Source organism: Alligator mississippiensis, chromosome 12 (genome assembly GCF_030867095.1).
Source record: "Alligator mississippiensis isolate rAllMis1 chromosome 12, rAllMis1, whole genome shotgun sequence".
In the NCBI taxonomy this organism is placed as follows: Eukaryota; Metazoa; Chordata; order Crocodylia; family Alligatoridae; genus Alligator; species Alligator mississippiensis.
Window position 1 is genome coordinate 20,222,161 of NC_081835.1, and position 20,396 is coordinate 20,242,556.

The 20,396-nt window shown below is 47.0% G+C and overlaps 1 protein-coding gene across 6 annotated transcripts in view; it reads right to left on the reverse strand.

Annotated features, from left to right (window-relative positions):
• Positions 1-20,396, reverse strand: part of NCKIPSD (NCK interacting protein with SH3 domain) — a 91,613-nt gene that overhangs the window by 45,414 nt on the left and 25,803 nt on the right. For 5 of the 6 annotated variants that reach the window (XM_059715920.1, XM_006273333.4, XM_019495413.2 and 2 more), the window contains exons 2-3: positions 3,143-3,255; positions 1,017-1,218 (exon numbers count right to left, since the gene is read on the reverse strand). The exons of the other annotated variant lie outside the window; for it this stretch is intronic. In XM_059715920.1, the coding sequence (XP_059571903.1) occupies positions 1,017-1,218; positions 3,143-3,255 (315 nt within the window). The remainder of the gene's footprint in view (positions 1-1,016; positions 1,219-3,142; positions 3,256-20,396) is intronic. 6 annotated transcript variants of the gene reach the window in all.

The following is a 20,396-nucleotide window of genomic DNA, read 5'->3' on the forward strand; positions in this document are numbered from 1 at the left end:
CAGGGTCTGTGCTACTCCCTCAGCATGCCAGCCTCCTCTCTCCCTTGCCCTCTGTTCCTGGAGCTCTTAACTCTCCCTGTAGCTCCATCTTCATTCACTGGTCACCAGCTGCAGCTGGTTTCCAGCCTTCCAGCCAACCAGACTCTTAACTGCTGACTACCTGCAGCTGGGTCCAGCCCCCTGCAGGTTGAGCACCTCCTTACTTTCTGACTCCAAGCCATCACCCTGAATATGCCTATGCTACCAGCACATCTGTGGGACTGGAAATTCACTGCACTTGCATCTTGGCTTCATCTCCAACCTCCCAGCAGCACCCCTACAATGTAATTGGTTAGACCCTGAACAAGGGCTATAAAGACTACTTTAGCCTTCCTCTCTGAAGATTTGTTGATGCCCTACAGTAACCTTGAAACATGCTCTGTTTAAAAAGAATTCTGCTTATAAGTCATATTTCCTGTGTTTCCCCTCAGATTCATCATTACTAGAGACATACACAGGAACACAGGGTCTTTACACTTTACAGCTTCAGCAGAGGAACAAGCAGCTGAAGCTGTTGAATTTCTGGGGAAATGTGATCCTAGTTTTGTGCAGATTTTACAAGAAGGAAACAAAAGCAGAGGAAAAAAGTTTGACATATGCAGAACTGTCTCCAAATATGATATTTTTCAAAGTATTCCCTGAGGAGTCAGCAGCTCTTTAAAAAGGTGTCAAAAAAAAAAAAAAAAGACAGTAGCACAAACTAGAGCAGAGCTGGTGCATTTACATAAAAATCTCATATCCTCTGGGAATCCAAAGTGCTTCACAGATTTAAATGATACATAGGGGTTGTATCAGCCACCATGGGACGGGACAAGGCAGCTGTTTAGCGGCACACAATGAATCCACACAGTTCAAGGCAAGAAGCAGAAAAATCATTCTTCAGTTTTAGTTGAATATAGAGGCAGTTTTCTTGTGCCACACACCAGCAGGAGGAATTCTGGAAGCAGGCACATAGGAGATGCTAATGCTGATGTTACCTGGTAAAGACTTTCCTCATCCTCTTGGAGCTCGGTGTTAGGAAGGCTGTGGTGTCGCTCATATCCTGTCCGGCACACCCCATTGGGCTGCCGTGCCATATCTAAATGGTGATCACTAGAGGATGGGGTCATAGTCATGCCCTGACTGGCTGGCGAGTGGCCTTTGCGGGATACAGTCTCCTTTCGATGGTGGATCAACTTCCTGGCAGATGGAACAGGAACAGCAACATTAGGGATGCAGAGGGAGACAGGAAGTCACTATTCTAGGTTACAGTGCTCTAAATTTAGGTACTGGACAGTAGCTACAATGGAGCTTCCTCAGAGGGGAAGAAAAGGTCATCACAAAAAGCAGAGTTCACAGAAAGGAGAGCACTTCAAAGAACTAAGGTTTAAACATCATGTTATGTGCTTCAGAACACTGGCGCCTCTGTGTCCATCACTGTTTGATGCGAGGCAAAGTGGATGTGCCTCAATCTACAAAACTCACATCTCGCAACAAGCATTTGTCAATGGTGCATTACAAGGATGCCCTCTTCTTTGACTTCCATATCTCCAGCATTCAGCTGACTACCCAAAATGGTTTAAGTTGATAGAGGTAATGATTTCTTAGGGTGATCTCTTTTATTGGACCAACTATGCAGTGTTGCGACAATTAGACAAGCTTTCAAATGCAAGATATTCTTTCCCAGGTCTCCAAACACAGGGAACCAGGCACAGCATAGTGAAAAACAGCAGAGGAGAGGGTGAGAGAAGTTCTCAGAGGTAGCAGACCTCAGAAAATTCTCAGCGAAGCAGTAAAAGGGGAAAAAACTCAGTGCTCCATGTCCCTCTCCCCCACCCAACCAAGCCATAAAAAAGCAACGAGTTCTGGATACCAACAAGTGAGATAGATGACATTTCTCAGGTGTGCTTCATTCTCCCATATCTTCTTCCCCAATAAGAAAATTGCATGCATAAAAGATCTGTTTGGTTTTTGTGAGTGGTGTGGGGATGGATTCAGTTCCATAGGGCTCTAATGGAAAAAGTTTCCCAGGAGGTCACTCTCAAGAGACAACCACCCCAAATTGTAGGCATACTTGTCAACGTATATACACCCCAATATGAAGAAGTTAGTCTCTTTTGCATCTGGAGCCTTACACACAACTCAGCCTTCCCAATGAGAGGAGCAGCCAACCCCGAGTTGTGTGTAAAATTCAGAGGCCACTACCATTCAGTGCCCTTCTATTCTAGGGCAGGGGATTTAAAACCATTCCACTATCTGCAGTTTCCCCATAGAAGATATATTGCACAAATTCAGTCTTGAAACTGCTCTGTACCACTGTTATGACACTGTATGAACTGGCCTTTAAGATGCGTCTTAAGTGTTTCATTGCCAGGGCCTGGACTGCAGCCTCACAGGGCAAAAAGACCAAGCTACAATCAGGAAATGAGGACTCCTCAACTGGGAAGAAGCACAGCTAAATGTCACCCAAATGAAGCATAAAGATCCTTCCACTACCTCACTCATCAGGCAAGAGGGATTCCTTCTGGTTCATTTGTCTAACCAGGTGCAGCTTTAATGAGAAAGGCCAAGTGATCTGGGAGTCCAGGCAGGGAGGAGGGCACAGATCTGCACTTGACAGATAGGAAATGTGAATAGACAAAAAGCAAGAGCGCTCCCCTGGCCTGAGCAACAAGGACAGAGCATCTCCTCTTCACCCATCTGCAGAAGGAGCTAGCAAGGAACCTTGGATATGAGGCAACACCCCAATTCACTGAGATAAGTTTAGATTGGCAAACAGTTGTCCAGGGAGTTGGGGCTGTTCTGCAATGGGCAACGGGGGCTTATGGCTGGTGACTGGGAGAAGGGGATGTAGGAGGAGGCTGGGGGCTCAACTGCTCACCTGGCTCCATTCCCTGAGGAATGGAGGGATAGCCCTCAGCACCCCAGAGCTTTCTTTGCAATGCTGGGGCCCTAACTGGCAGCTGCCAGCCAACAGCCCAGCAACCCCTTCTTAACCACAGCCTATACAGGAGCAACCAAACTCATGTTGTGCCTGTACTGCTAAAGTCATGTCCCCCACCTCTTCCAGACCAAACACAGCCCACTGCTTCCCCCATCTGCCCCAGCTATCTGCTATACTTACTGGAGGACATCCCTCTGCTCCAAGTTGTACTTGCCCCCATTCTTCATAGCTGCATTGTGTATAGCCTCAATGGCTCGATCAATAGACTGCAGAACCACATCTTGTTCCAGGACCTGCAGGACACAGTGTGGTGATACATATTACCATGCCACTTCATTTTCAGATGCTTTTGATTTGCAATTTACAGCAGGTGATAGGAGTAAGACAACTGAGATATCCGATGACCAATGGAAACAAGAACTAAGGTTCTAAGCGCTCACTCAGGTCTACAGCTTGTTTGCGCTGTCCTGAACTATTCTTTATTCATTAAAATTAAGTCTGTCTGTCTGTCTCTCACAATTTTGAAAAACCACCAAGTTATATATAAACGTGGTAGTTTCTCAAACAGATCTCTTTAAAAAGAAAAAAGGAAACAATGTACTCAAAATAGCTTGCATCTTTTCAAGATTCATCTTCAAGAAAAAAAAAATATGTTTGGAAGAACCAGTGAGTACATTAGAGCTCCCTACATCAGCCTTTGGGTCTGGAAATTTCAACATTTTGTTGCAAGATCCATCATACAATGTCACCTTCAGATCAATTCACATTCACATTGTAATAGGGAGCTTCTGAGCTTCCACTGCAAAACCTGCTTTGTTCCAGGCTCCCTTCCTGCTGCTGCCCTCACCCAGCTCCAGAGTAATACACACAGCAAGGCTCTGGAGGCCATGTCAAGATCCAAAGGCCCTTGTGTGGCAACTGGCTACATTGTTTGCATGTTTGCTCACTTGTTTGTTAGTTTTATATTAATTTTGGTGCTTGAAGCAGGTTTTCCAATCTCCCTCCCCCCCATCCCTCCTTGTATTGCTTGCCCTTGGAATTACAAGCCTACCTAACAGCCAGTTTAAAACATTTATTGAAGAAACTAACACTAGCTTTTCAAGACGCTAAGCACCAAACTTCATCCAGTTCATTCACACGGGGTGCATCTACACAAGACTCCAACTGTGCAGTAGCTGAATAATACTGTGCAGTAGCATGTCACAGCACCAACAGTATTAATATGCTACTGCACAGTTGCATCACTTAAGAAGTGTTTGCCAGCATTACTGCACATTTATTTCAAACTTGATTATACAAGCCTTAAATACATGTGCAGTAGTGTCTTGTGTAGACACACCCACAGTGTCCAAAACCTCACACAGCTGAAGCACTTTTCTCAGCCCAGAATTATGCCTCAGCCTTCCTTGGACATGTCGTGGTACTTCCATTTTAAGTGCTTTTGCATCGAGCCCCGTCTACACAGCTTTCAAATCCTAGGTCAGATTCCCCCACCTACAGTAGGAGATACTAACCTTAGGCCCCTGACAGACATGCAAGTAAAGGTGAGATGGGCTTTTACGTGTGATCTGCCCAATCAAGCTTCCTGCCATTCCACATGTGCATGGCCAGAGGTGCGATTGTGGGATCCACCATCACACCTTACTGCCAGTGCAGGGGGAACCTAGGATTACGATCCAGACTCTCCCTGCAGCGTCAAGTAGCAAACTCCCAAGGCTGTAAGCTCCATCAGCTGACGGGACTCCAAGCCACAGGGATGCACCCTGAGGGTGGGAGTCCCAGCCTGGACACACATTCTATTAACAGCACAATAAGAACCAGCACAAAAGTTATTACGCGTTTTTTGTGGAATAACTTAGTGGTTTATTCCTAGATTTAATCACATCATGGATTTCTATTAACGAGCAACTGGATAACAACTCAGGATGCGATTAACTGGTTAATCAAGTCTTAAGTATAACTTGTGTCAGGGGCCTTAGCCACACAATATGAGCTGCACACCAGCCATAAGGCCTGTACAAGAAGGGCTGAGGTAGATGGCAGCAAAAACAAACAAACAAACAAAAACAACAACAACAACAAAAAAAAAACAGAAAACCAGGGAAAGTTGTGCCAGTAAACAAGGCTACTGAGAGTGTCTTCCTTCTGAAGATCTAAGCGCTTAAGCAATGATAGGGCTCGTATTTCTATACAGCCAAGCCCAGGTCCAGGACAGACCTTGCACTGGCCAGTCATCTGTCCAAGATCACAGAGTGTCACCAGCAGAATTATGAACAGTGCCCAGGAGCCCCGACTGCTAATTTGCTGTGCTGACCATTAAACACCACTGCACTCTCAGTTCTGCGCAAATGACGGTTGCAGGGATCTGGAATCAGGCACTGGCTGCAGCTGCCTAAATGCTGAAGGTCTCCATTTCTTTTTTTTTTTTTCCCTTTCCCTTTTTCTTTTTTTTTTTTTGCTTTGTCTCTTTCCTGCATGGTAGCAACCATTTATCTGGCCACAGAACACTTGGAAGCTCATCAAAGATGCACCTTAATTGGCCTTGGGGGTTACTGCCATGCAGCATACGGCAACCCCCTCCCCACAGGGGCCAAACATGCTGCCTCCACAGCCCTGCTGTGCAGTTTTCTGATAACACACTATGTATTATTTATACACCGATTAATTACTAAGCCAAACGTATATTTGCAGCAACCTGCAGACAACACTGAAAAACTCCACAACAAGGCAGTGAATCAAAGTCCCTCTCTGAAAAACACTGCATTTTTCAAAGAGAAGAAATTCAGTTTTCTTGGAAGACAAGAGATAAGGAGAAAACAGCAGGGGGGAAAATTCAAATTCTGTTCAAATAAAACCATCAAATCCCTAGAATACCAGATCGGGGGCTGAACCACCACTCAGCACAGAAAGCAACTCGGGAAGGAAGCCTTCGAAACGGCCCCATTTCCACCTATAACGAAAGATCCAATTACGGCACCAAAGCAGGGCTCACTGAAATCTACTTAAAAGGAGCACTGGGAAGGTAAGGCATTTCACAGAATGCATTTCATTTTCTGAGAAGATGGGGTGGGGAGGAGATCAAGGCAAGTTGTGCATTTCCTCTAGGAAAAGGAAAAAAGAAACAGTAAAGAAATCTTCAGTGCCTCCTTCCAAGTGACTGGGGCAGGTCCTTGGAAAGCTACAAACAGCCCACCTTGCTCATGTTTTAGGCCCTCCACTTGCAAAGTCCCTGAACTGCTTCCAAACACCCTACCATTTGAAAGATTGATGCAACTCTTGCCAGAGGGGTCCAAGAGCCAAATGGAGGCACGGGCAATTACTTCAGGTGGAGAGCAACTTAATGAGTTTTGGTGGACTGTCAAGGGCCGCAAGGGTAGCCCACCCCCCAGTCACCATCTTGGGACCAAAAGTCCTATCCCTAACCTCTAACTTCTGCCACTGGAAGTCCCTCCCCTTGCCCCTGGATATACTCCTTGGTGGAGGCAGAGTGGGGAGGGTCATCTTGGAACCAGGAAAATAAAGTCATATATTACATGTCAAACATCTACTGTAACATATTTTTATTTTAATTTAAAAACACATTTTTACCATGATTTGTGCTTGCGTAGTATATATAGAGATGACTGCATAACAGCGCAAAAATAAGAAGCCTTGCTCTCGTATACTGAGGGAGTGTGTGGGATGTGGTTAGGGGGGTGTAGGGTATGTTTGGGGGCGTGTATATGTGGAAGGTTGTGGGGGCAGGAGGAATGGGGACCCCCCCCAATGGCACACAGCCCCTGCTGCCGGTGGCAGCAGCAGCAGCCCCTCGGAGTGCTCATGGCCACCGCAAGCACTGCCACCTGGCGGTGCATGGCTCCAGCCAGTTCTGGGACCTGCACGTGGTGGCAAGGAGCAAAGCCAGGCCAGTCTGCCTCTATCATGCAGGGCTCCCCAATGCATCCATGCAGCTCCCAGCACTTGCATGCCACTGGGAGAAGCCCTGTGTAACGGAGCCAGCTGCCTTCCCCACTCTCTGCTGCCACATGCAGCTGCTAGGACTCTGTCAGGAAGAATGGGACAAGGCTACCTGCTACTTCCAGTGGAGGCTCAAACTGCACATGGCAGCAGGGAAGGCAGCTGGCTCCATCACAAAGGATTTTCCCCAGTGGTGCGCAAGTGCCAGAAGCTGCACATGCCCTACAGGGAGCCTCACGCAATAGTGGTGGGCTGGCCTGACTCCACTCCTTACTGCCATGTGCAACTCCCGGAACTGGCTGGAGCTGTCCACTGCTAGGCGATGTCACCTGCACAAGCCACAAATACCCCAAGCGCCCGCTGTCTGCTGCTGCTGTCAACAGAGGCTGTGCCATGGGGGGCGGGATTGTGGGAGGGACTCCCCACACCCCCACTCCACATCCTCCTCACCCAAGCTTTGCACTCCTGCCACCACCCCAGAATGTGGGCTCCAGGCTCCTGCCAGCCCCAGCCCTCACCCCACCCCACCCCCACCACCGCTTCCCTGCTTGGAGCAAATGCTTCAGCAGGGGCAGGAGAAAGAGCCACTGGAGGCTGGGGAAGTCAAGCAGGTCTCCCAGCAGCTGAAGCAGCAGCCCTGCTGTGTGTGCTGGCTGGGTCAGGCCCTCCTGCACAAAGGGTGAGAGTAAGGTGTGCGGGCTGTGCAAGGTACAATTGGTAGGCACCCGCAGGCCAGGTGAAGATTGCCTGGAGAGCCAGATCCAGCCCACGGGCCATATTTTGCCTACCCCTGGCCTAATGACATGCTCTCTGCGATTCATGAAACTTCACCCAAAACTGTCCACCAAAAAGTTTTGAGGCCTTTCATGAAGTGCATCCCTCCCTAACCCTCGGTGCTTTACTCAAGCTGGGAGCTCTCCAAGGGAGGGACCATGCCCTTTTCTGTCTGCTCCAATCCCTTCCTTCATTTTCCCATCTGGTTCATCCTCTCCTTGTGTAACCTATTCCAAAGGAGTTGCACAAAATAATACACATGGGCTTTATGTGACATCTGTGCTCTCTCACCTGATTCACTCTGCTTATCAGATACCGCCCTTTGTCTGGTTGCTCTGTTTAAACTGGAAGCTTTTCAGGGCTAGGAGCCGACTCTTAGAGCAAGGATGCACAAAAAAATTACCATGAGGCAAAAGAGGATAGTGCTGTGCCATGGTAAGACCTCTTTGCACCCTTACACCACCACTAATGAAGACAGCTAACCATGGTAGCTTGGCCCTAAGTGAAGGAGACCAAGAAAACTAATCTGTGGCATCATCTACCTGGGGGCAAGTGTGCACACAGGCAAGTATCATGGAGTAGCAAGCACTCTGTGAATCCCTGACCTCTCTTACTTCACAGCAAGTTGTGCTTGTGTGTTCCCGCTCTATGCTTTTACAGATATCAGCACAAAAGGGGCCATTAGTCTCAGCTGGCCCCAGCATAATACACTTGATAATTTATGAGGCAAGTACCATACACATGATTATTTGAGACTAGCCAGGAATGGCTGATTTGCACATTTCCTGAGGTTAATCAAACTGACACTGAAAGGCAAGGCTCCATTTAGAGAGAACAAGACCAAAAAAAAAAAAAAAAAATCTGCATTCAAAGGCCTGCACATTCTGTAAGGGTAGAATTCATAGTTAGATTTGCCAAGTGTCTTATCTGTCCTTTCTTTTTGCATTGCAATTTAAACAGCAGGCAACTCGCAGACCTTTCAGAGCAATGTGTGTACTTAAAGATCTAATCTGCTTTCACTTGCTCTTGGCTTTCTCTGCTGTATTTAAATAGTTGCTGAACATAGTAGCTGTTGCTGTAGAAGACAACTGCCAGCCTACAGCCACCACCCTAAGGATGATTTGCCTGATTGCAAGGCAGAGCTTGTGGATAGCACTGTTACCTTGCTTATGTATGTATAGCTCAAGCTAGCAATGGACAACTCTTCCACCTTTTTGCAGTGGGCAATACAGATGTTTACCTAGCAGATGGGAATCCTTGAATCTACAAGTCTGGGTCTCAAAGCCAAGGGAGTAGAGAGTGGTGTTTTTACAGGTACATGGCTAGACTATTATCCCCCTGCTCATGTCCCCAAGCAGGAGTGCTTCATTACAAGCTAATCTATACATTCATGTACACCTCTGAGGATAAAAGAAGGTCTAGCCCTATCCATTGTTTAGTTTCTATTGCAAAGCTATGTGATACCCCCATTTGCCCTCCTGTCCCACTATTTCGGTATCTGGAGATGGAGTGTCAGCAGATGGAAAAAGACAAGATGCACACAAAATTGAACTACTCCAGTTAGGCAGGCAACAGTGTGCCCAACAACTGATGGAGCTCTACACACACCTGAAAGTTTAAATGGAATTAAAAACACCTAACACCAGGTATTAACTGCACATACAAAACCTAGCTGTGCAGGCAGGGAAAGGCAGTGCTTTCCCAATAGGAAATGAAGTCTAGCGGAGAGAAAAAAGAAAGGCCGACTACAGTAACCATGAGCTAAAATTCCCTAATACACCCTCAGATGGGGAAGTGCACGCAAGGACTCTGGCAGAGCACGTACATGTTCCCTATTTGGGCACCCACTAGCAGTTTCAGTACAGGCCGCTAGCTCAGGAGTGGGACTCCCAGCTTTAAGACTAAATCATCATAATGCAGGCTGTGGTCCAAAGGAAAAATAAATCAATAAGGCACTTTCTTTTACTTAACGTGGATGGAATCAGACTGAGATTTTAGTGCAGTATTGATTGAGACCTTATCCAAAGAAGGCATTTATACAGATTTTCTTTCCAAAAGAAAGCAGTAATAGGAAAGAGATTAATTGCAAGCTTCTGATCTAATCAGTTAAAAGACACTGCATTAGAGAGATGCAGTGCCCCAGGACTGGCCTGGCAAGACAGGGCAGTCACCAAGAGACACAGGAAGAATCACTTAACCTGTGCACTTGCTGGGCAGGCTACTGCAATACAACAGAGAAGGAGTGACTTCCGATATGCTCCATCTTGTAAAACGGGGCGTCTCACTCACAAGCAGAATCCTTTACCAAGGCAAAATTCATTTCATGAGCTAGTTGCATTTAAATGGGGCACTTGGATATTACAGGAAATATTGGCATTTTCTTCTTCACCAGGTGGAAAGGGAAGTACAAAGGTGTCAGTAAAAGTGGTCTCCACTGCTCTGCCCACAAAACAACCAACAGGAAGCTTCTCCCCAGGGCAAGTCTGCAGGCTTCCCTCTCTCCTCACCCTCAACACAAGAAAGCAAATGCTCTGATAAGGAATGAGGGGCCAGTAGGGATTTAGGCTCCATATTCTGCACCTCTGGACACCTAGCAGTGCCATGCTTCAGTCCAACACGAGGAGGAGGAGGAGGACATCCTACTTGCTTCCAAAGGAATAGAGACAAAAGTAACTACAGAGTTCATTTCTGACATCTTGGGCAACATTCATCCCAAGACATTTGTCCTAAGAAATAGTGAGACCCTCTTGAAGTACTGAGTTGCTGAAGTACCAAAAAAAAATAAATCAAGAATTAGGCTGTGCCCCTGTCAGAGGTGGGCAACTCAGCAGGTTGAAAGTCTTGGCATTTCTCAGAGAACCTCAATCTACACACTGCTCTGCTATTATCACCTTTTTCTTCAACAGTCCTCTCCCTCATTACTCCCTGCTTTCCCACTGCCATAACAAATGCCGTGTTCCTCCCTCCATCTTGATGTCTTCCACAAGTGTCATCCCCTCAGCGCCTGGGCTATTTAAGTGCAGCCAAACAGAAAAACTTACGCAGCAGTCTAGAATAATCACACCTTTCAGAGAAGCAGTCTTCAAGACAAATAGCCTGATGCTCTGAATGAACAGAAGATGGACGGCAGCCATGCAGAGTGCACATGTGTATGACATGTGTTTACTGCAGTGCACCCATTACAGAACTGACAGCGTCCTTTTGGAGACAGGCTTTCCTCGGCCTTCGGGAATGTGAGTGAAGGTGATGCTATTCCATCCCTCCCCATCTCCCCAGTTCTGCATGGGCAAGGAGGCATCTCTTCAAATGCAAAAATCAGCATCTGCTAGCAGCAACTGCCAGCAGTCAGGGTTCAGATGATCTCACCATCGCATCGTTGCTCCACGTCTCGTGACAGTGGTAAAAGCAGAATCTATTCACGGCTTAGCTATAGCACAGCTGCACTCTCACAGGCTGCTGCCGAAACGGTGATATTTATTCGGGTGGTGGAAACGTCTCCCAACAGTCAGTTGAACACTTTGTTACTCTGAGATTCCAGACAGACCTCACCTACAGTCACACATTTTTTTGTTTTTTTTAAAGGAAAATTAGTCAAATCAATTATTCCAAATCTGTGAGTCATTCAAAAACCGTACGAGGCCCTACTACCAGCAAACATCCTCCACCCCCACCTGGGGCTTTAGATGCTTTCAAATCCTTTGGCAGGTATCCTACATGTAGGCCCCAGCCTGAAGCCTTGGGGTTCAGATGTCCCCAAGTTTCACTTGACCTCAGCTGTATGGCCACAGAAGCAAGCTAGGGAGCAGTCTCCCATTTCAAAAAAAATGGGTGTAAAGCCAAGATCTTCCCAATGGAAGTGAAAGTGGGAGGTTAACTATACATCTGCCAAGGTACTACCCCTTACCAAAAAAAGCGCTCATCCCCAGCAATTAGGAAAACAACCTTAGTGGTTATGGTGTTTCCCCTTCCACACACGACCCGATTCCTCAAAGCTGCCCTCTGTACTGTGGCCTTCCCAGAGTTAAGTAGGTTGTGCAGATGGTCATTTTAGACCATCTGTGCTCAGCTACAGTAACAGTATGGGGACCAGAAGAGCATGCTCTTTCCTCCACAATCTGAACCATGGATGATACAAATTCTCTGTAGAACACATCAACTGGTCTGCTCTGCCCCCTTTTGCACCTCCAGCATAATCCTGTTGTCATATTTTTAGCCCATAGCAACAGCTGGGAGCTGAGAGAGATGCACTCTTTCTTAGTGCGTGTAACAAGGTTTGTGTTCCAGGACAGCCATGACGCCCCGTGGTGGCCATGCAGTGCCTGCCCAGCTCCAGCTCCTGGGTGCCCTCCCCCTTCTTACTTGCCCATCATGCCTTTTATGTAATTACATTATGGAGGCTGCCTAAGGGTGCCTGAGCAAGCCCCAGTTCTTCTATCTGCCAGCAGGTCCCTCCCAGACCCTGCTCTGGTCTACCTTTTGGGTAGAGTGGGTCCTCCTAACCACCTGTGAGGCCCTAAGGCACCTGTAGCTTTAAGGTCTGTTCTGAGGGCTCCATCCTCCCAAATACCCACTCCAATGCCTCGCAGATACTATGCTAAAATGTGCCCTTCCTGGGCCTTGGGCTCCCAACCCCAGTCCTTGCCTCTCTTGGGCTACAGGCTCCTTGGCCTCCAGCTGTGGTCCCTGACCTTTGGTCTCCCCTAGACCTTGGCCCCACTCCTAGGTCAGTTGAGATCTCCGGGCTCCCTGGCCCCAGCCCTCTCCGGCTGTGGTCCCTGACTGTCAGCCTCTCTCTGGGCTCTGTACCTGCTCCTGGGCCAGTGAGACCTCCAGTCTCTCTGCTCTCTCACCCAGCTCTGGGCTATAAGCTCACCCACCCTTGTTCCCAGGCCTCTCCATTCCAGGCTTGCAGAGTTGCTTACCCCAACTCAGCTATTCAGGTAGGAAACCTGGTGCAGCTCTGCTGCCAGAAGCTCCTCTCTGGCCACCAGGGCTAGACCCCCTGACTAGCTCAGGCCCTGGGCTTATGTCCCTCAAATTTAACTCCCTTCTGGTCAGGTGTCTCCTTAATTGGCCCCTGCCACACACTTGCAGGCTGCTTCTCCCTCAGCCTCTCTCCTCTTTAAAAAAAGTGACAGGCATGCCATGTGCCCCATCACAGTGCAACAGAACAAAATTCATCCTGATAAAAAACACTAGTGCAGCACCAGGCAGATAAGTGAGAAGTGCCCCACGCAAGCAACCACTGAATAGTGCTGGCCAGCACATGAGCATACAGCAGTGTGTTCTTCAGGGTATATGAAAAAGGTGGCTCAGAAATAGCTCCCCAGTGTTTGCTGACTGGCTGTGGAGGAGATCTCACAGATGCACCAGTTTATAGCAGTTGTGTGCTTGAGTACCTACAGAAAGAAAAAAAATGTCACACAGGAACAGTACAGGCCAGAGCACAGAGTTTATTGCTGGCAAACAGCAAGAGGCACCAATCTAACCCGGGAGTTCAGACGGAGAGGAGACCAGAAATACCAAATCTCAACTAACAGAGTCAACTTAAACTCTAGCTTCCCATTCTTGGAAAGGAACCCTAGAAGCTAAATACAAAGCAGTGAGCATACCATAAAAAAATGCATAACCCACCCAACAGTATGGCTATCTATAAACACATATGAATAGCTGCACAGGGATGGGAAGTAAAAAGAGGATCTCCCACTCCACAGGAGGAGGAAAAAAAATCATCCATTAGATTTTTCCACTTTCACTTTTAAACTTTCACATGGGTACTTAGAAATGCTGTGGATGTGGAATGTATTAGAAATCAGGACGCTAAAAGCATTAGGCTTCACTTTCAATATGTAAAAGTAAAATCTGACCTAATCTAGTGTGCTAAAGAAACAGATCAGAACAGCCAAGTTCTTGTGAAGGCCGCGAGGCTGGGTAGAACAGAGAATTGCAGAAGTGTCTGGAAGCCTAAGGAAGAAAGAAATTAAGGACTAAGTCACTGGGGACTGAGGAGAAGGGAGTCATTAGCAGATGAGATGTGTTGTCACAGGGTGTTTCAAGAGGGCAATGGATGAGGACAGATCTGCCAGAAAACAGAAGGTGGGCAAAACATGGCTCTATTTAAAGCCTAACTTAATGTCTATTCTTTGCAGTCCTGAGTTTGTGAGATTGCCATTTTTTATCCTGACAACAGCGAGTGAGAGAGCTACTGACCAGTCCTACGCAGCATTAGCAGAGATTGCCTCCTACCAGCATATTCATTTGACTCCACCTTCCTGTGACAATAGTACTTCCAGTAACCAAACAATTTCCTCAAGCCAGAGTACTGCTTAACCTGAACAGTGAGAACAAAGCACAATGGAGAAAAAGGATTTTAAGACAATGAATAGTCCTGCACATGCAGAATCACAGAAAATTAGGGTTGGAAGGGACCTCAGAAGGTCATCTAGTCCAGCATTTCTAAACCTGTGGATTGCAAGAATATATGAAAGGGTCGCAAACAAATGTTAAAAATAGATTCTCCTTTAAAGGAGAAAAATGTGGGAAATTATGGCTTTTCTCTTGCAGGCTGGCTGAGTTCCAGCCTGCAAGGGGCTGCTTTGCACCCGCCTTGCTCCACACACTCCCCACCCCGCACACTGGGGGCCTGAGGGCAGGGAGCATTAGGTCTGGAGTTAGGGGCACTGCGTCAGACTGACCATCAATGTTTACAAATGGGTCCTGGTACCAAAACAACAACAACAACAACAACAACAACAACAAAAACCAAAACCCCACTGAGAAGCACTGATCTAATCCAACCCCCTGGCTCAAAGCAGGACCAGCCCCAACTAGATCATTCCAGCCAGGGCTTTGTCAAACCGGGCCTTAAAAACCCCCATGGATGGAGATCCCACCACCTCTCTAGGTAACCCATTCCAGTACTTCACCACACTCCTAGTGAGACACTTTTTCCCCCAATATCCAACCTAAACCTCCCTTGCTGCAACTTGAGACCATTGCTCCTTGTTCTGTCATCTGTCACCACTGAGAACAGGCCGGCTCCATTCTCTTTCAAACCCCACTTGAGGTAGTTAAAGGCTGCTATTAAGTCCCCTCGCAGTCATCTCTTCTCTAAACTAAATAAAATCAGTCCCCTCAGCCTCTCCTCACAAGTCATGTGCCCCAGCCCTCAAACCATTTTTGTTGCTCTCCGCTAGACTCTCTCCGACTTATCTACATCCTTTCTATAGTGGGGGGCCCAAAACTGGACCGAGTACTCCAGATATAGCCTCACCAGTGCAGAATAATTACTTCCCTCAATCTGCTAGCAACGGTCCTACTAACACAGCTCAGTATGCCATTAGCCTTCTTGGCAACAAGGGCACACTGCTGACTCATATCCAGCCTACTGTCCACTGTAACCCTCAGGTCCTCTTCTGCAGAGCTGCTGCTTACCCAGTCAGTCCACAGGCTGTAGCAACGCAGGGAATTCTTCCATCTTAAGTGCAGGACTTTGCACTTGTCCTCATTGAACTTCATGAGATTTCTTTGGGCCCAATCCTCCAATTTGTCAAGGTCACTCTGAATCCGAGCCTTAACCTTCAACATATCTACTACGCCCCACAGCTTGGTGTCATCCGCAAACTTGTTAAGGGTGCAATCCATCCTTTCTTCCAGATGGTTAATGAAGATATTGAACAAAACCAGCTCCCGGCTCCTGGGGCACTACACTTGATACCAGCTGCCAGCTAGACATTGAATCTGTTGAGTCCAACAATCCAGCCAGCTTTCTATCCACCTTACAGTCCATTCATTCAATCCATACTTCCTCAGCTTGCTTGCAAGAATGCTATGGACGATGGTATCAAAAGCCTTTCCCAAGTCAAGGTATATTACGTCCAACTGCTTTCCCCGCACCCGTAAAACCAGTCACCTCGTCATAGAAGGTAATTAGATTGATCCGGCATGACTTGCCCTTGGTGAATCCATGCTGATTGTTCCCAATCACCTTCTTCTCCTCCAATGGATTCTTTGAGGACCTGCTCCATGATTTTTCCAAGGACTGCAGTGTGGATCCTGGATCCTGCCCATCAGGTCCTTGAGAGAGTCAAAGCCTGCTTTTCTGAAGTCCAGGGACCATACTCTGCTGCTCTCCTTTCTTCCTTTTATCAGGATCCTGAACTCCATCATCTCATGGTCACTGCTGTACAATTTGCCATCCACTTCTACATCCCCCACCAATTTGTCCCTGTTTGTGAGCAGTAGGTCAAAAAGAGCATGGCCCCCAGTTGGTCTCTCCAACACTTACACTAGGCAGTCGTCTCCACAGCTCTCCAAAAACTTCCTGGATTGCCTGCACACTGCTGTATTGCCCTTCCAGAAGATGTCAGGGTGACTAAAGTCCCCCATGAGAACAAGGGCCTGTGATCAGGAAACTTCTGGTAATTGTCTGAAGAAAGCCTACCTACTTCATCCTCCTGGTCTTGTGATCTATAGCACACACCCACCACAACATCATCCTTGTTGCTCTCCCCTCAACCCACATACTTTCAACAAGCCTAAGGTTAATCTCAAGTTTCATACTGGACCTCTAAGCCATCATATGGCTCTTTTACATACAGCACATCTCCTGCTCCTCTTCTCCCCTGCCTGTCCTTCCTGAACAGTTTGTACCCATCCATGACAGTGCTCCCATCATTCAAGCTATCCCACCAAGTCTGTTATCCCAGTCACGTCATAACACACATCCATCTTCCAAATCCCCAGACACCAAGCAAGGCCTGCTGTTTCCAACCCGCCAGCAGAGTCCTCTCTGCAGCAGCTTGTCCCAAAGGAACAGCCACTAGACAACTACACCCCCTCCATCTCTAACCAAGGAAATTTTAACAGTTTCATATCCTTCTGGCTCTTGGTACTGGCAGTCAACCACAAGAACTCACATTTTAATAATTACAGCATCCACATAGGCAAATTCATGCTCCTCTGTGCATGCACTGAATCTATATCTGAAATGAACCTAACGATATCTGTATGCAGATTGCTGAAAATGCAATTCAGGTATGAATGGATGAGTATAAGCTGGTCCTCAATGACAGTAATGAGACAGGGTAAGTAGTCTACTCTTCTGAGACCTGGGTGTTTGGCGCACTAAATCTCACAAAGAAAATTAGGAGAAGTAGCACCAAAGACCGAAAAATTCTTGCACCCTTACCCTAAGTCTCTGATCATAGACTTAAAGGATTGATGTCCCATCTCCACAAAGGTATCTGATAGACCTTTCGGGATGGTCTATCTGTACCCAGCTATTCCCAGTATACTGAAGTTGGCACTAAGTGCAAGGACAACTCTGGTCAACACACAGCATGCATTTTACACAACAAACAAGAAACTGAAGCTGTCAAAGGTGGCTTCACAGGCACCAGCTGGATTACAGGCTGATGTAGTCTCCACAGAAATCTGATCTAATTCGCAAAGAATGGGATCCACGCAAAGACAAAACTGATAACACACATAAGAGAAATGAACCTTTAGCAAACATAGCTGATCCCAAAGGCAGTTTGGTTGAGCCTACCAAAAGAGAGCAACAGCATGGTTCAGCTCTTCCCTTCTAGCATTTAAGGGTTGCATAGAAAACTGGATCTTCAGCCTATACTTATGGAGAAGGCTGCACCAAAATGATGGAAAAAAGAAGACAAAACTCATGAAAGATAGTACAGCTAAATTTAGAGTTCTGCCATTTTCAAGAGAACTGCTCTCCTGCCTACCCCGGTCAGCAGCTATTGAGGGTGTTGACAGCACGTTAGGACTGGTTTGGTAGAATCTTCAAAGCTGCCGAGAGGCTGAAAAAGCAAATTAATTAGTAAAAAGTATACTAGTATCCAGAGGCAGAATTAACAGAGGAGGAGTTACAGAACAGTTCACCCAAGAGCTCTTACCATGTGCCCATAGAATCCAAAGTAACCCTTTCAATTCTGGACAATTTTATCCGAGAAGAATATATTTCAGAGGTGGACCAAATGCCTGTGGGGCCTGATGACTTTGACACCCCTGATTTAGATCATGCAAAACTCCAGCCTGTACCATGGAAAACAAATGCATTGTTCAACTATAAGCTGCATAAACGGCCACATGTACTTTAATAAAGCCACTAATGATGGAAAGGCAGCTCTTATACCCTCTAGGGGCAGCCTTCAAGGAAAGCCATTAGCTAAATTTTCTTCCTGGACAGATGTGAATTGCACAAAGAACTATAAACCAGACACAAATCCCAAAGACCTTTATAGCAGCTATTGGAAAAGAACATCTTGTGGTTCTTTCTACAATACCATCATTACCAAGATTAAAACCCACACTTTTATTAGCACCAACACCAACTTTGGAGAGGCCTTGAGAAGGCTTCCATAAGCAGAGAGATCCTGGCCAGGACAATCAAAGACCACGTGCCTGCTGCGGAAGTAATTAACAGACTGACTGGAAAATGTTTTCTATAGATAAAGACAGCAATTTAATACTATTTCTTCCCAGGATGCCTGTACCACAACCCACCTAGGGTTGATGGCATCACTACAACCAACAAAAGGAATTATCGTACATACTTGGCGTAACGTGTGCCCCAAGAGAGGGGAATGCAATTTGAATACCATCTTATTTAACAAGTCTAGCCATTTTGAAAGCAGCATAGCAGAAACTATCTCCTGCTCGAGGATGGTAAATACGCCCCTTGCTCCCACCCTGCACAAGTTGGTACTTTGCTAGTTTCAGAACGGGCCCTTGGGATAGCAGTATGGCACCCCATCTGCCGTCTGCTAACCAAACGTCATTAATTACAACAAATATGGATTAGTTATAACAAAATCATTGGAAATGGGCTCATGATGCTGGGGCAGGCCAGGGGAAATATGCAGATGCCTTTGGGAGGAGGTTGCACATAGAACTGGGCTGTAAGTTTTCCTCATTCTGAGCATCTAACACAGGGGTGGGCAAAACATGGCCCGGGGGCCAGATGCGGCTCGCCAGGCCATTCTATCTGGCCTGCGGGGCCCCTAAAAAATTTAGAAAATTAATATTTATCTGCCCTGGGCTGCCTGTCATGCAGCCCTCAATGGCTTGCCAAAACTCAGTAAGTGGCCCTCTGCCCAAAATAACTGCCCACCCTTGATTTAACACAAAGCAGTTTGGCAGGAACTTGTGCTGGGGGAACTCAATTCCTGGTAAGATGGAGAACTGCGACTCCCAGTAAAGCGAACAGCATCAAGCCAGCAGAAAAACGTAGAGGGAGGAGAAGGGAGAAGGAGAACACAAGCAAACCAGCCCAGAGCAGTTACCAAAGTGATCCTACCTTTCACTCAACTCCGACATAGATTTCATAGACATGAGGGTTGGAATGGACCTTGTAAAAACATCGCGTCCAGCCCCCTGCTCAAGGGGCAGGAAGTCAGCTAAGGTCAAAGGATCCTAGATAAAAAGTCCAAATGTTTCTTGAAAGTGCCCAGAGTAGGTGCTTGCACCACCTCAGGGGGGAGTCTGTTCCAGGCCTTGAGGGCTCAGACAGTAAAGAAGTTTTCTCCTTATGTCCAGCCTAAAACAGTCTTGCAGGAGTTTGTGACTGTTGGACCTTGTCATTCCCTGGGGTGCTTTGGTGAACAGGTGTTCCCCCAGATCCTGATGCATACCCCCGATGTACTTATAGGATGCCACCAAGTCACCCTTCAGCCTGGAGAAGCGCAGGCTCAGGAGTCCCATAGCTAGGAGGATCACATCCTGGGTCTTGCTTGAGATGCACTGGTAGATGCAAGGCAGAGTTCTGTTCGCTTTGCCAGCTACGGTATCGCATTGGTGGCTCATATTCACCTTGTGGTCAATCATAACCCCCAAGTCTCTTTTGGTCATGGTGCTAGCAAGTGTACCACTGCCAATCCTATAAGTGTGATGAGGGCTTTTATTCCCAAGGTGGAGCATCTTGCATTTCTCCATATTGAATGCCATCAGGTTTTCATCCACCCACCTTGCAAACCTATCAAGGTTGGCCTGGATCACCAGCCTTTTTTCTAGTGTGACACACTTCCCCAGAGTTTGGTGTTGTCCGTGAACGTGGTGTTGTCCGTTTTACACCAGTGTCCAGATCATTTATGAAAACATTAAAAAGTACAGGTCTGAGAACGGAGCCTTGGGGGATACCACTAGTCACTGAGTGCCACGTTGATTCGGTTTCGTCAACTACCACTCTCTGGGTCTGACCTTGGAGCCAGTTCCCCAGCCATAGGACTGTGGAGTAGTCAAGGCCACAGTTGCCCAATTTTTCCCTGAGGACATCATGAGACACCAAGTCAAAGACTTTTTTAAAGTCCAAATATTGACATCAACCTCTTCCCTTTCGTTCAGGTGATATGTCACCTGGTCATAGAAGGAAGTAAGACTGGTAAAGCAAGACCTACCCGCAACAAACCCATGCTGGCTATCCTGCAGAACGTTCCCTTCTGTTAGCTTGTCAAGAATGGTTTCTTTGATAATTTTTCCAAAATATTCCCAGGGATTGAGATCAAACTGATTGGCCTGTAGTTTCCCAGGTTTTTTTTCCCCCGGTCTTCTTTCCCCACTTTCTTGAAGATGGGCACCACATTGGCCCTCTTCCAATCTTCAGGTACTTCGCCCGAGCACAAGTTCTCGAATATCCTCACCAGTGGTTGCACTGTGATGTCTGCCGGTTCCTTTAGCACCCTTGGGT